Source organism: Odocoileus virginianus, chromosome 4 (genome assembly GCF_023699985.2).
Source record: "Odocoileus virginianus isolate 20LAN1187 ecotype Illinois chromosome 4, Ovbor_1.2, whole genome shotgun sequence".
In the NCBI taxonomy this organism is placed as follows: Eukaryota; Metazoa; Chordata; class Mammalia; order Artiodactyla; family Cervidae; genus Odocoileus; species Odocoileus virginianus.
In genome coordinates this window covers 65,859,138-65,876,042 of record NC_069677.1, presented here as the reverse complement: position 1 = coordinate 65,876,042, position 16,905 = coordinate 65,859,138, and the positions used below count along the sequence as shown (strand labels likewise).

Sequence of the window (16,905 nt, the reverse complement as noted above, 5' to 3'; positions counted from 1 at the left end):
CCAGGGTATCTTCCCAACCCAGGGATCAAACCTGCATCTCTTAGGTCTCCTGCTTGGCAGACAGATTCTTTCCTACTGCACCACCTGGGAATCCCCATCTTAACTGAGTGATCAAAACTAATGTCACCAATAATGAGACATTCAGTACCTCCTTGTAAGTTGCATTAAGAAGGATACCAAGATGCATAACCTTAGTCTAATCATAAGCAAACATCAGACAAATTCAATTTAAGGAATATTTTACAAAATAACTGGCCAGTACTGGCAAGATCATGGAGCAAAGAACCATTTTGGATAGAGGAGACTAAGTAGACATGACAACTAAATGCAGTTTGAGATCCCGTGTTGCATCATGCACCAGGAAGAAGGACATTGGTGAAATTTAAGTAAGGTCTGTAGACTAGTTAACTTTATTATTAACTAACATCATATCAGTGACTGTTTTCTGTTTTTATAATTCTGCTCTGATTACACAAAATGTTAACATTGGGTGATGGGTATACAGGAACTGTAAATATTTAACATCTGTTTGAAAGTAAAAAATTAATTCAAAATAAAATATTTTAAAAATTGTCTACAGCTTGTGCATCCAACCCAGATCTTTTTTCTAGCTCCAGACTCATTGTCCACCTGCCTTTTTGGCTAGTCTACTTTGATGTCTCACAGCGTTGCGAAGTACCACCATCCACCCGACTGATCAAGCCAGAAATCTGGAGTCACTTAAAATCTTTTCTCCTCTACCCCACCACAGATAGGATTGTTCTTATTGGCTCTATAAAATTTCTTGAATTTTCTGATTTTTAATAAACATCTACTGACATCTCCTTATTTCAAACCACCAATCATTTCTTACCTTGACTATTTCAATAATCTTTTAACTCTTCTTTCCAGTCAGCAATCCATTCTGTTTGTAAGCAGCCCATAGCAGTCTTTTGGAACATAAACTAGATCATGGCAGTCCCCTGCTCAAATACTGAGTTTGCAGTGCATTTTTTTAGAATGAAATTCAGGCTCCTTATCATGGCCCATGGATCCAGCGACCTCTCCTGCCTCTTTGATTTTGTTTTGTTGCATACTTCCTGTAAATATGCTTGTTGGCCTTCGCTCAGTTCTTTGAGTGTGAAATTATTCTTCTAGCTCAGAGATCTACATCTGCCTTTCCTTTTGCTGGGAATGTCCTTATGCCCATTCTTCTTCTAGTTGGTTCATTCTTGTTTTTTAAATTTCAACTTAAATGTCACTTATCCTAAAATAGGGTACCCTATTCTTTGTCTTCTATAGCACTTGCCACTATTTGTAGTTATTATTATTTTTATTTATTGCTTGTCGTCTCTTTCTTCAGGTAGACTCAGCTCCATGAAGGCAGAGGCTGTGTTTGTCTTACTCACTTCATGGCCCCAGCATCTGGCACTTAATTAGGCACTAAATAAATTTTAAAACAAATAAATGAAGAAAGGTTAACATTTGTCTTTTTTTTTCCATTTATTTTTATTAGTTGGAGGCTAATTACTTTACAATATTGTAGTGGTTTTTGCCATACATTGACATGAATCAGCCATGTATTTACATGTGTTCCCCATCCTGAACCTCCCTCCCACCTCCCTCCCTATCCCATCCCTCTGGGTTGTCCCAGTGCAACATTTGTCTTCTTAATGGATGAAGAGAAAGTAGCTTGTCTAGAAAAAGTGTTTATTTCTAAAAGGAAAAGAATAATACAAACAAAAATATGAAGTCAGGAAGTGGCATGGTATTTTGTGTGTTTGTGTGTGTATAATTACAAGCAGTTTGATGTTGCCTGATATATGAACATTGAGTCAGAGTTTGATCAGAAATTGGTGAAATAGACTGGAGCTAGTTCTTAGGGGCTCTTACATACCATATGAACTTATAAAACTTAGGAGCTTATGGAACTATTGGAAGGTTTTAGACAGTAGAGAATGGACAGATTTGTATCTGGTGCTGCCGAAGTGAGCACCAGATTTGCGTTTTAGAAAGATCAGATTTGTGACAGCAGTACGTATAGAAACTAGGAGGTGAACTTGAAGTATATTACGCTGATGCTGGAGAAGACTCTTGAGAATCCCTTTGACTGCAAAGAGATCAAACCAACCAGTCAGTCCTAAGAGAAATCAATCCTTAATACATGAAGCTGATACTGCAATACTTTAGTCACCTGATGCGAAGAGCCGACTCATTGGCAAAGACCCTCATGCTGGAAAAGATTGAAGACAAAAGGAGAAGGGAGCAGTAGAGGATGAGATGGTTAGACAGCATCACCAACTCAGAAGATAGGAATTTGAGCAAACTCCAGGAGATACTGGAGGACAGAGGAGCCTGGCATGCTGTAGGCCATCAAGTCACAAAGAGTTGAGCATAACTTAGCGACTGAACAATAACAATAAAGGGTTATTGGATTTACTTTGTGAGCTCTAAGAGTGAATTCTGTGCCAGAACAATAGTTGCAGATACGGGAAAAGAGGCCAGATGAAGTAATATTTAGAGAGTAGAATCACTGAAACTTATTGATTGATTAGATATAGAAAGTGAGGATGAAGGAAGAATTATTCCAATGTGGCTACTAGATTACTAGCTGTGTTATGGGGTGGTGGTGGTATATACAACAAAGAGAAAATACTGGAGGAGGAGCTGATTTAATCAATGGTAGTGAGTTGAGTTTTAACCACTCTTGAACATCTTCGTAGGGATTTCCATCAGACATTCAGATACAGAAATCTTTAACTCTGTGGTGAGATCTCATATACAAGTGTATGGTTGATAGTAGTTGTGGCTATAAGAATAGATATGATAGATTGTAGTAGGCTTAAGGGAGGTTATGTAGCATAAAGAGAGCAGTTGCTAGCAAATCCAGCAGTAGAGGGCTTCCCTGGTGGTTCAGATGGTAAAGAATCCACTTGCCAATGCCAGTGCAGGAGACCTGGGTTCAATCCCTGGGTCGAGATGATCTCCATCATCTTGAGAAAGGAATGGCAACTCACTGCAGTATTTGTGCCTGGGAAATCTCATAGACAGAGAAGCCTGACAGGCTGCAGTTCATGGGGTCACAGAGAGGCAGACACGACTGAGCAATTAACACTTTCATTTTTTTCCAGCAGTTAGAATTAGAAAAACGTGTGAAAAACCTGAAGAATACAGATAGGTGTTACAAAGGAAGTCACGGTGAAGGAAACCAAGAGAGAAGAGAGTTTCAAGGAGAGAGTGATCAGGAATATTGCATGCCACGAAGAAATCCAGTGAGAAAACCCCTGAAAAATATGGATAGCATTTGACACTCAGGGGACCTTAATGAGGAGAGTTTCCATGGAATGAAAAACAGAAAAAAACTGGATTTCAGTAGGGGGAGAAGTGAATAGGAGGTCAAGAAATTGGGAGAGAAAATAGAAAAATTAGATAGGTGCAAAGTGACTTGAGGTCCAGGCAGTAATTTTTATTTTAGAGAAATGGACTGAGGTAAAGAACCTCAGGAGAGACAAATTGAATATATGGTTGTTGTTAGTATATGGAAATTTTAAAAATTGTTTTATATCCTGCAACCTTTTTACATTCACTTCTTAGTTCTACTAGCTTTTTAAAAATAGATTCCATTCAGTGTTGTTCATAGACAGTTATGTCATCTGTGAATAGACGGCTTTACTTCTTCCTTTTCAGTCTGTTTCTTCCTTTATTAAACTCACCAGAAACTCCAGTACAGTGCTGAATAGAAGTTGTGAGAACAAACATTGTTGTCTTATTACTTATCTTAGGGGATAATTTTTCAATTTTTTACCACCAAGTACAATGTTAGCTATCCGTCGTCAGGTTGAGAAAGTTCCCCCTTTGTTCCTAGTTTGCTGAGAATTTTTATCAGAGATGGGTATTCAGATGATCTTAACACTTATTTTTTGTTATCATCTGTTAAAATGGTGAATTTTATTGACTGATTTTTGAATGTTAAATCGCATCCACTTGGTCATGTTAATATTGTTACATATTGCTGGCTTTGATTTGCTGAAATTTTGTTAAGGATTTTTGCTTCTCTACATGAAAGGTATTAGTCTGTAGTTTTCTCTTTTTTTTTTCTTTTTTTTTAATTTTATTTTTAAATTTTTTTTCCATTTATTTTTATTAGTTGGAGGCTAATTACTTTACAACATTGTAGTGAAATCAGCCATGGATTTACATGTATTCCCCATCCCGATCCCCCCTCCCACTTCCCTCTCCACACGATCCCTCTGGGTCTTCCCAGTGCACCAGGTCCGAGCACTTGTCTCATGCATCCAACCTGGGCTGGTGATCTGTTTCACCCTAGATAATATACATGTTTCGATGCTGTTCTCTCGAAACATCCCACCCTCGCCTTCTCCCACAGAGTCCAAAAGTCTGTTCTGTACATCTGTGTCTCTTTTTCTGTTTTGCATATAGGGTTATTGTTACCATCTTTCTAAATTCCATATATATGTGTTAGTATACTGTATTGGTCTTTATCTTTCTGGCTTACTTCACTCTGTATAATGGGCTCCAGTTTCATTTTCTTATAATGTCTTTGGTTTTGTAATCAGGATGTTAGTGGTCACTTTGGATGAATTGGGGAATAGTCTCTCCTCTTCGATTTTCCAAGTTTTTATAGAACTCATGTAATTGATTTTTTACATGATTAGTGTAAGAATTACCAGTGAAGCTGTCTGGGCCTGGAGTGTTTTTGTTTTGTTTGTTTTATATTGTATTTTTATGTCTGCTTGATAAATTGAACTCATTATTATGGAATATCCCTCTTTATTCTAATATTGGTAATATTCTTCATTGTGAAATCTACTTTGATATTAATATGCCCACTCTGGCTCCCTGGCTGGTTGGGTCACTTGCTTTCTTACTTTTTTCTTATTTGTAATTTAAATTGAACTGCTGCTGCTGCTGCTGCTGCTGCTGCTAAGTTGCTTCAGTCGTGTCTGACTCTGTGCGACCCCATAGACGGCAGCCCACCAGGCTCCCCTGTCCCTGGGATTCTCCAGGCAAGAACGCTGGAGTGGGTTGCCATTTCCTTCTCCAATGCATGAAAGTGGAAAGTGAAAGTGAAGTGGCTCAGCCGTGTCCTACTCTTAGCAACCCCATGGACTGCAGCCTACCAGGCTCCTCTGTCCATGGGATTTTCCAGGCAAGAGAACTAGAGTGGGTTGCCATTTCCTTCTCCATGTATTTCTTTCCTCATACATTGAAAATCTTAATCCCTAACATTACATACTTAACAATATGATTATTTATTTACATTATCTTATAAGAGACAGTTCATTCAAAATAATAATACCAGTATTACCACTGATGATTAGGTTACTGAATGAAGTTTTAGAGGTCTTAACTTCTATTTGTTCTAAGACTATATATCACTAAGGATTAGAATCAAATACTGTACTCTAGTCTTGAACTAATTCTAGTTCTCTCCTTTTTTTAGTGGTTTCTCAGGTTGGTTTTTACTTTTTAAGGGTTATTTCTCACGTTTATTTTCACTTTTGAAATGTAAAGGTTTTCCATGGTTGCAACTCAAAACTGTGTCAGATATATCTGAACAAGTCCCAAATTTTAGTCTTTTCAGTATTTTTACAAATACAAGCAAATAAATATATGCACATATATTGATATAAATAAAAATATACTGTTTTCCATTCTATTCTTATACAAAGTATAGAGTTCTGTAACTTCTTTCTTCACTTAAGAATATATCCTGAAGATCTCTCCGTAATCAATGTAATTAGAGAAGAGATATTTACTCCATTCTCTTGACAACTACGTAGAATTCCATTGTATAGATTTACCATTTTTTATTCGGCTAGACCCTTGCTAATGGATATTTGGGTTGTCATTACTCATTGACTCAGCTTTCCTTTAGTTAGCATTAGCATGGTATATATTTTTCTGTCTTTTACTTTTATTTTTAGCTTATATTTAAAAGAATTTCTTAAAGACAGAGTATACTTTTTTGTCCCATCTGAAAATTTCTGCTTTTTAGTTGACATGTTTAGACCATTTACATATCTGTATAATGCGTCTTGTTACTCTACCTTCACTTTTACTGATCTTTTCTCCTGCCATATCTAACCTTCTATTAATCCCACTCAGTATTTTTCATATCAGAACTTGTAGACTTTCAGATTTTAATGTCTTCTGTGTTTCTACCAAACATTTGAAATATAGTTATAATAAATTTTTCCATGTCCTCATCTACTAATTCTGTCATCTGTGTTATTTCCGGGTCTGTTACTATTGATTTGGCTTTCTTCCATCATGGGTTGTATTTTCTTGATTTCTTTTGTATTTCTAGTTATTTACTATTGGATGCTAGACATTATGAAATTGCTGGATACTTTTGTATTCTTATGAATATACTTGAAGACTTAAATTATTTAGAAACAGTTTGATCATTTATGGTTTGCATTTAAGCTTTGTTAGCTGGAACCAGAGTGGCCTTTAGCCTGTAGCTAGTATTTTCCCCCTACTGAGGCCAGCACCCATAAATTACCAGCTTTTTACCATGCCCATCTGATCTCTTGATAGTCATTTGTAGGCGTCAGGAATTGTACCCTCTGTTCTTTTCTAACTCCGCCCCCCCACCTCGGTGTATGTGCTTATCAGCACATACAGTTTCCTCACACGTATGTGCTTATCAGCGCTCAGCTGGAGACTCTGGGGCTGGGCAGGTGCTGTGGGTAACTTTGTAGCTCTCTGGTGATTTCTTCACTCTGTGCAGCTCTGCTTCCTCCAGTACTCGGTCCTGGGAACTCTAGTCACCTTGGCCTTCCACAGCTGACAGCCCCTCTCTTTCTTCTCAAGGAGACCATCTGGCAGTAAGCCGTGACGGTTAGAGGGCTCACTTTGCTTATTACCCCCTCAAGATTACTGTCCTGAACTGCTGGTAATTACCCTTTTTTTTGTTAAAGTTATTAAAGTGGGAGGATAAATCTATTCCCTGTTAACTCCCTGTACTACTACATACTGTTGTATACTCTTGTCTGACTCTCTGTGACACCATGGACTGCAGCACGCTAGGCCTCCTTGTCCATCACCAACTCCTGGCGCCTACTCAAACTCATGCCCATTGAGTTGGTGATGCCATCCAACCATCTCATCCTCTGTCATCCCCTTCTCCTCCTGCCTTCAATCTTTCCCAGTATCAGGGTCTTTTCCAATGAGTTAGTTCTTCGCATCAGGTGGCCAAAGTAATGGAGTTTCAGCTTTAGCATCAGTCCTTCCAGTGGATATTCAGGACTGATTTCCTGTTTTTAAATTTTATTGTAGTGGTTTTTGCCATACATTGACATGAATCAGCCATGGATCTACATGTGTTCCCCATCCCAATCCCCCTCCCGCCTCCCTCTCCATCCCATCCCTCTGGGTCTTCCCAGTGCACCAACCCTGAGCACTTGTCTCATGCATCCAACCTGGGCTGGCGATCTGTTTCACCCTTGATAGTATACTTGTTTCAGTGCTGTTCTCTCTGAACATCCCACCCTCGCCTTCTCCCACAGAGTCCAAAAGTCTGTTCTGTACATCTGTGTCTCTTTTTCTGTTTTGAATATAGGGTTATCATTATCATCTTTTTAAATTCCATATATATGCGTTAGTATACTGTATTGGTCTTTATCTTTCTGGCTTACTTCACTCTGTATAATGGGCTCCAGTTTCATCCATCTCATTAGAACTGATTCAAATGAATTCTTTTTAATGGCTGTGTAATATTCCATAGTGCATATGTACCACATCTTCCTTATCCATTCGTCTGCTGATGGGCATCTAGGTTGCTTCCATGTCCTGGCTACTCTAAACAGTGCTGCGATAAACATTGGGGTACATGTGTCTCTTTCAGATCTGGTTTCTTCGGATCTGATCCTGTATGCCCAGGAGTGGGATTGCTGGGTCATATGGCAGTTCTGTTTCCAGTTTTTAAAGGAATCTCCACACTGATTTCCTTTAGGATGGACTGGTTGGATCTCCTTGCAGTCCAAGGGACTCTCAAGAGTCTTCTCCAACACCACAGTTCAAAAGCATCAATTCTTCTGCGCTCAGCTTTCTTTATAGTCCAGCTCTCACATTCATACATAACTACTGGAAAAACCATAGCTTTGACTAGACAGATCTTTGTTGGCAAAGTAATGTCTCTGGTTTTTAATACGCTGTCTAAGTTGGTCATAGCTTTTCTTCCAAGGAGTAAGCGTCTTTTAATTTCATGGCTGCGATCACCATCTGCAGTGATTTTGGACCCCCTAAAATAAAGTCTCTCACTGTTTCCCCATCATTTGCCATGAAGTGATGGGACTGGATGCCATGCTGTTAGTTTGCTGAATGTTGAGTTTTAAGCCAGCTTTTTCACTCTCTTCTTTCACTTTCATTAAGAGGATCTTTAGTTTTTTTTCACTTTCTGCCATAAAGGTGGTGTCATCTGCACGTCTGAGCTTATTGATATTTCTCCCAGCATTCTTGATTTCAGCATGTGCTTCATCCAGCCCATCATTTCGTATGAGGTACTCTGCATATAAGTTAAGTAAGCAGAGTGACAGTATACAGCCTTGATATACTCCTTTCCCGATTTGGAACCAGTTCCATGTCCAGTTCTAACTGTTGCTTCCTGACCTGCACACAGATTTCTCAAGAGGCAGGCCAGGTCGTCTATTATTCCCATCATTTGAAGAATTTTCCCGTTTGTTGTAGTTCACACAGTCAAAGGCTTTGGCATAGTCAGCAAAGCAGAGCAGAAGTAGGATGTTTTTCTGGAACTCTCTTGCTTTTTCAATGATCCAGGGGATGTGGGCAATTTGATCTCTGGTTCCTCTGCCTTTTCTAAAACCAGCTTGAACATCTAAAAGTTCATGATTCATGTACTGTTGAAGCCTTCCTTGGAGAATTTTGAGCATTACTTTACTAGTATGTGAGATGAGTGCTATTGTGTGGTCGTTTGAGCATTCTCTGGCATTGCCTTTCTTTGGGACTGGAATGAAAACTGACCTTTTCCAGTCCTGTGGCCACTGCTGAGTTTTCCAAATTTGCTGGCATATTGAGTGCAGCACTTTCACAGCATCATCTTTTAGGATTTGAAACAGCTCAGCTGACTTGCATCACCTCCACTAGCTTTGTTCGTAGTGATGCTTCCTAAGGCCCACTTGACTTCACATTCCACAATGTCTGGCTCTAGGTTGGTGGTCACACCATCATAATTATCTGGGTTGTGAAGATCTTTTTTGTATAGTTCTTCTGTGTATTCTTGCCACCTCTTCTTAATATATGCAGAAGTTAATGTTTGTCTTTTAGCTTAAAAAAAAAATCCTAGGCAAAGAATCAAATCATTCTGTATTATAAATAAGTTTGGACTAAACTTATTTTCCTTTGTAATTTCTAGAAGATGTGTCATTATCTAATGCTTTATATGTCATATATAAATAAAATACAAGATAATTTGGTGTAGTAAGGTTATTTTAACTTTCATTTTTAGCTCATTCATGGTTTACAATGTGAAGTTGTTTGATTTACCAATTAGAAGAGTAATTAATTAGGAAAATATTTCATAATATATGTAGCAAATAAAATAACCTGTATTTAATACTACTAGTTTGTCAGAAAACCTAATTTTTATACTTATATTTTAAAATTATATAAGAGTACTTCTGATGGTTTTTATAGACTCTTGCTTTTGGGTTATGAGTGTTTTTTTGGTTTGTGAGTATTCTTATAGAAATCTATACTGAAAAGCATTTTCTCATTGTTTTCATACCTCATAAAATTATAATGACTTTTTAAAATTAAGATTTCTCATAATTAATGTTTACATCAGATAAATTTGGTATTATGAAGAAAGTAAGGGTTGCCCCAAGGTTCGTTCGGGTTTTTCTGTAGTATGTTATGGAAAAACCCAAATGAACTTTGTGGCCAACCAAATACAGTATATTCCGGCATAGTGGGGATGTAGGAGGACTTTGAAGTTTAGAAATGGAGTTAAGAAAGTAGAAGTTGAGTCTCAGCCCACTTCTTACAAGTTTTATTACCTCTTTAGCATTATTTTGTTATTTTCTTACATACATTTTTTAGCCTTACTTTCTTCTTTAAAATGACATGATTATACCTTTCTCAAAGGCAGTTGTGGGAATTAGGTGCATTCTGTGAAAATAAATAGTAAACTGCAAATATTATATAAAAGTCAGGTATCATTTTGAGATTTAGCCTAAGAAGTGTACATTTCAAACAATATGTACAGTGGGAAAATTTGACTATACCCAAGCCTGACATTAATAACCAGAATTGTTGCCTTGGCCTGTACTTTTCTTCAGTTAGTTTCAGAAATTTTTAAAATTTGATTTCTGATACCCAATTTAATAGAAATGAGTCATATTATCATTTCTTTCTTTACTAGGCAGCATACCATTTGCACTTCACCCACATATATGATCTGTGGGTTGTAGAGAGAAATTAGAATGTCATTCAGTAGCTCACATCTTTCAACCAAGAATGCTTTTCACAAACACTCATGAGTTTCTTGTAGGCACTGGGAAATGTACACCCTTATATGGTCAACTGAATTTGTGAACCTCAGTAAAGAGAAAATTTGAGGAGCAGGTCATTAAGTCAGATTCAGTGTTCTTTGTAAATACCAGTGACCATTATCCATGGGGTAGATGAGATCTCAGTTTTTATGGTCTAAAACATTTTCTGCAGAATGAGGCAGGAGCTGTTACTGAGAGTTAGAATAAAAGGCTGCAGGACTGTATGTGGCTTGCTCTTTATTTATGAATCAGATTTTAAGTGGAAACCACAGTTGTTTCCTTGTTTCTCATTCATGCTTTAGCAGAGGATATGATGCTACAGATTTGACTTGGTTTGTAGTTTCTCTAAGGTTCACACCCCTTTCTTTTCCTTTTTAGAAGCCACAGGCGTTTTAATGTGTTAGCAAACCACAGCACACACCTTGCTGGATATGCTTTGTGTGCTCAGTGTTAGTTCGTAGTCTGTCCTATTCTGGAAGTATAGCACGAGTCAGTGAGCACAGGGGGCTCAGCTCAGTGCTCTGTGATGACCGAGGGGGTGGGAGCTGGGGGCTGGTAGGTTCACGGGGGAGGGAGCATACGTATACATGCAGCCGACTGGTGCTGTTGTACAGCAGAAACGAACACAACATTGTAAAGCACTTACACTACAAAAAAAATCTAAAGAAATAAGTGCGTGCATACATATGTTTGGGATAGGTGGTATATAGGCATACAACTTCAGACATGTGGAAAACAGTTTTAATCCTTTGACTTTATTAACTTGTATTTAAAGATAATGTTTCATGTTGTTTAACTTCAGTATAATAAGGTTAATTTTTCATTATTCTTCCTTAGTGTCAAGGCGTGCCATGGGTTGCCTCTCATAAATGGACAAAGCTGTGACCCTTATGCAACAGTTTCTCTAGTGGGCCCTTCCAGGTAATGTTTATTGAATTAGTATTAGATTTTTAAGTTTAAAAATTACAAAATTAAGGTTCTGAGAGAGCATATTAAATATCTGTTTATGATATAGACTAATGAATGCTTTTTGAAAGTAATCTTCAGTTCTATTATATACTTGCAAATAGCCAACTCTTCTTTTATGAAGGAAAACAAGTGCCATTTCAAATCTGCCAGACTCTTAGGCTGTGGGGAGCAACCTCTGTTTTATAGTATTTAAAATGTACTTTAAAACATGAACTTGACCTTCTTTCATCATCAGCCTTCCTATTTTCAAATGTCTTAGACTTTATTGCAGGTAGAATTCTGTTTTAAGAAATGTTAGCTCAAAATAGCAAGGAAGTTTCAATATTTTTATCTAGAAAGCAACTCAGGACTAAAAATACCTTTTCTCCTTTTGCCATCTGTGCTGTTCAGAGAGAATTCCAAGCTGCAGATAAACTGCTAAAGTACCAGAACATGGTGAAGCACACTGTATCATTGATTTAAATTACTTACGATAATTTATGGAAAATCTATAGCAATTTTTAATATTTTCTATTTTGTAATTTCATTATGGTTTCTTTCAGAGCCTGACTAGTTGAAATTTGTCTACAACTTGAAGGCTTAGAATCAAGAAACAAAGAGCATAATAGTGCCACACAGAATAATATATATACACACACAGACATGTACTGCTTCTTCCCTCCCCCAAGCTCACTATGTATCTTATTTTTAAGAAAATAACCAGTTAGTCACTTTGAAAATGTATTTGTCCCTGTGGTATGTAAAGCACCATGCCTGGTACTTACTGGGTTCTCAAGCAGTAGTATCCTATTATTAGTATAGATGATTTTAAATTTAAAAGCAGATACTCACTCTTATAACATTCATGCTGTCAAAGGGATTTAGTTCTATGTGTTTCAAGTGTTCACCGGAATTGTTCTTGGTTTTTGTTCTTGTTTATAATCAGTACCCAACAGATTCTTTAGTGTAAATACTTAGTAATGTATAGATAGAAACTGTTTAGCATATGAATTTGTTTTAAAAAGTCACTATCGGTTTTGATACTGTGCTGTGGTTGTGGAGGATATTACTGTTGGGGAGCTGGTGAAAGGCTCCATGGGACTTCCGTGTACATTTCTTTGCAACCTCCTCTTCATCTCTAATTATTTCAAAGTAAAAAGTTTTTTTTAAAAAAGCCACATTGTAGCCAAAGTCCAAGAAGTAAAATTAGTTAAATGTGTTCCTGGGGTATTTTTCAACATAGAATAAGGTATTTGAATCTCATTGTCTTCCTTCTACCATTTATTTTGAGTTGCTTATATAATAGAATGTGTTACTTAAAAACCCCTGAAGGAGACCTGACAGTCAATCTAATATAGCCATGGAATAATAAAATCTTGGCATATATCACATATACAAAATTTGTGTATTCTTTGATTTGAGTTTTTAGAGACATGTCAGTTTTTTCCCCCAAGTAATGTTTAAAGCTACTCCCTTCCCTGAATCATCCTAACAGTTAAACAGAAAGAGGCCTGGCTCCCTGGTTGGAAATAGCATGTTTTATAATTGTGTACTGTTAAGTTCTACAAGGTAAAACTCTACCACATTGGAACAGGAATGACCAGAAGAAGACAAAAGTAAAGAAGAAAACAAGCAATCCGCAGTTTAATGAAATCTTTTATTTTGAGGTAACTTTTTGTTTTATTTAAATATTAATACAACTAAGCATTTCTTTCCTGAAAGCTGTGGGTCAGTGGTGTGACACAGTGGAGGCCCAGTGCAGAGCCTCTGCACTGGCAGAGCTCTGATTAATCTGAGGCAGGGGAGGTCTAGGGCCACACTCAGTCATCAGTCAGTCTTGGTATCACACCCCCCTTCTCTCAGAACCCCACCGTATCCAGCCCTCCAGGACTCTTTGGCAGAATACTACTTGAAAGCCATTAGTGAAATAAGTATGATATCCACTTGTTAGATCTGGGTTCTAGTCCCAGTTGAGTTTGGACAGATCACTACATGAGAGACTCAAATTTCCTGTGAAAGGATAATTTTGTAAGAGAGAACAATAGCATCCCAACCTAAGTCATAGAGTTTTTATGAGGTTCAAATGTGAAAATGCTTTGAGATTATAAAGTACAACATGATTAAGGCCTTGTTATTAACCTCCTTTTAGCTGAATCACTCTAAGGACATGTGCTTATTTTCATAGAGAACTTCAATTGCCTTGAATTTGCCCAAAATACAGTGTTTTGAAGTTCCTTCCTATGGAGCATTGTTAAATAAATCCTTTTTCATATTAGAAAACTACAGGAAAAAAACAAAAATAATTAAGCTCTATTCTAAAAAATTGTGTTCTACCCATAGAATATGTTGCAATTGTTGAAAATAGCATGTAGGAAAGTGTTTGTTTTTTTTTTTAAGTTACATTTTGTGCTTTTCCTTTTTTTTACATGGGTTTTTTTGATATTTCGAAGTAAAGAGAATGAGGGCACATCTAGCCATGCCTGATTACTGTGCTTTTAATAAAGGAACACAGTTGAAGAAATGCCAGAATTGAAGTAGGAAGAATTGTGGGGGTGGAGGCAAGGAAGAAAGAAAAACAAAAGAAAATGTACCAGTGTGAGATTTTTTCATTTCCCAGCCAAGGACTTATTTAATTCAATTGTTCCGTATTTAAAAATGGCTATTACATCTAGCCTGAAGAAAATCCAAGAAGGGGCAACTTGTAGCAACAACCAGATGGTCCTTTGAAAGTCAAGACCTGACCTGTTTGGTATATGCAAACATGCATATCAAGCCTCAAAACATTCATTCGAAGGGCCCTTTTGTTGAGCTGATTATAAAGATAAACGTTCAGTCTCTGTCCTCTAGCTGCAGTAAGAGACCCAAAGCATGCACACGCATGCAGACATGCAGCAGTAAAATGCAGTAGTTGATGCTGGGGAGCTCTGCGGCCACTGAGTTAAGCCAGAGGAAAAGAGTATTAAAAATGGAATCTTTTGAACAAAGACATAGAAAGTTATGTCCAAAGAGTAGCAAGTAGTGATTTGACTGAAAGGGAATAAAGGGAGTTAAGCTTAGAAAGATAAAGTAGGACCAACTAATGAAAGGCCTTGAGAGCAGGTTGGAGTATTGGACATTGAATATTGTTGAGCCCAGAGGTAACAAGAGTAATGAAGTATTTTGAGGACAGTTAACCATGATCTGTGGGCCAGATGGCTTCGAGAGAGAACAGAGATCAAGAGACTTGCAGTCTAGGTGTTTTTTTTTTTTTTTAAAGGAAAAAGCAAAAGCGGGGGAAGGGTCTGACTCAAGAGAGTAATATGGAAACAGGGCGGAAAAGAAAGATGAGAAACTACAAATGGCAAGATAACAAATTGGTTACAGAAGAAAAGATAAAAGGAGGAGTCAGATGTTGTCCTCATGATTTCAAATCTGGAAAAGTTAAGAAGGAAAACAAGTGGTTCAGTGTGGGGCATAATGAGCTTGAGCTCTGACATGTAAAATCCTCCCATAAGAAGTTCATGACTAAGATGGGTGATTACTGTAGATAAAGAATCAAGAATTGCTTACAGTGAGTCAAAAAAGCAAGCCAAGGGCATAGAGGTATGCAAGAAAGAAGAGAAGTGAACCAGCTAAGTTCTGCCACATGTTAAATATTTGACTTTGAACATGTTTCTTAATTTCTGTACTTTAGCTTCCTCATTTTCAAGATGAGGATAATAAATCTAGCCCTGCCTGCCCAGAGCACTGTTCTGATGAACACAGGAGATAATGAATATGAAAGCACTTCGTTCACCGTACAGCCCTGTGTAGCTTAGAGCAAAATAAGATATAAAACCCTGGAGAAAACCCATGTTTGTATGTTCTGAGGAAGAAGTAGTGGCAGAGGTAGAAGCAAGGAGAGCAGAAGGTAGCCAGGATCGTGCTGGGTAAACTCAGAGAAAAGAATATCTCTGGGAAAATGGAGGATGTTTGTATGGTCACTCATTCAGATAAAGGGGTCATGGAAGGTGAAAACTCAGAATTTCATCATCAGACTCGATGATTAAGAGAGGGGTTTTAGGAGGGTGATCTATGAGGAAGCCAGATTATAAGGAGTTACTGTAGTGAGTGGGTGGTGAGGAAGCGGAGGCTGTAAGGATGGGTAACAGTTTTGAGATACTTGTCTGTGAAAGGAAAGAGATAGGAAGACCATAATTTAAAGGGAGAATTTTTCTTAGACTAGAATGAGGTGAACAGTCTGGTCAAGAAAGCTGCAATTAAAATAGATCGAATGCTGACTGTGTGTTTACTGCATACCATGTGGGGGTGGAGCTGTCTCAGAAAAGAGGAGGATCATCTCACCCTCTTGATTCAGAAAAGGATGAGAAAAGTCATCCAGTAAACCGGCCTCTGTGGGAATGAACATGTTCAGGTGGACAATAGTTGAGGAAGTTCCTGCCAATGGCCTTGATGTTTTCAGTAAAAATGTGAGAAGGAAGTGTGAGGGTGGCATTGTTATCTTGAGAAATGTGGGAAAGTCTTCAAACAGTTCCTAGCTTATGCAGCTTCACTGAAATAGAACACTTTTACTCTGAGTCACCAACATATACGTATGAGCCAGAGAACCCAGTGTTCCTACATACTGAGTCGATGAGGAAGGGTATGGAGGTAAAGTTGATTCTGATGTTTTATTTACCACCTTATCTTTACCTCTCTCTGCTACTTCCATAGCTGTTTGTGTATTTAGATTCGGGGTCAGATATTACATAGGCATTTTCTTCTGTTTATAATAAACACAAACACTTTAGGGATGGTTTTTTAAAGTTTGTGTAGGAAAACGATATTATAAAAATTTTTTTACTAAAATTTTTTGTTTATAGGTGACGAGGTCCAGTAGTTACACCAGAAAGTCCCAGTTCCAGGTAGAAGAGGAGGACATTGAAAAGCTGGAGATTAGGTATGTGTCTTGGATTTTACAGGATTGCTGTTTTCTGTGCCAAAAGAGAAATCCTAAATTTAACTGAAAAAGGTGACTCAGGCTTAACAGAATTCTCTGTAGCAAGTTCATCAGTGAAACTTAGAGGAACGTGCATTTAAATTTAAATTATCTTCTAGTTTAAATCCAAATTATCTTCTCAAAGTCTGATTTCTTTGCAGGAGTAGTCAAGGAGTATTTATTTTAAAAATGAGCTAATTTTTACCCATTTTATTTTTACCTATTTATATTTTTAGTTTTTCCCAAATTTAATTGCTATTTAAATCATAGCATAATGGATGCAAAGAATATATAAAAAAGTAATTATATACTAGCCAATTTAGAAATAATTTTTTTATTCTTCTTAACATATCTGCTGTCTAACAGAAATTTCAGTGAGGTAAGAAGTCTTGTAAGATAACCCAACAGGTGCATGTGTTTGAAGTTTGTGCTATTTCCTAGGTCTTAAATACCTATGCTGTTTGGGAGGTGAAAATTTTGTAA

General features: G+C 37.4%; 1 protein-coding gene across 3 annotated transcripts in view; it reads left to right on the top strand.

Moving 5' to 3' along the window:
- The window catches only part of RASA2 (RAS p21 protein activator 2), a 125,526-nt gene that overhangs the window by 62,638 nt on the left and 45,983 nt on the right, over positions 1-16,905 (top strand). For all 3 annotated transcript variants that reach the window (XM_070466663.1, XM_070466662.1, XM_070466664.1), the window contains exons 6-8: positions 11,355-11,438; positions 13,060-13,132; positions 16,307-16,383. In XM_070466663.1, coding sequence (XP_070322764.1) covers positions 11,355-11,438; positions 13,060-13,132; positions 16,307-16,383 — 234 coding nt within the window. The remainder of the gene's footprint in view (positions 1-11,354; positions 11,439-13,059; positions 13,133-16,306; positions 16,384-16,905) is intronic.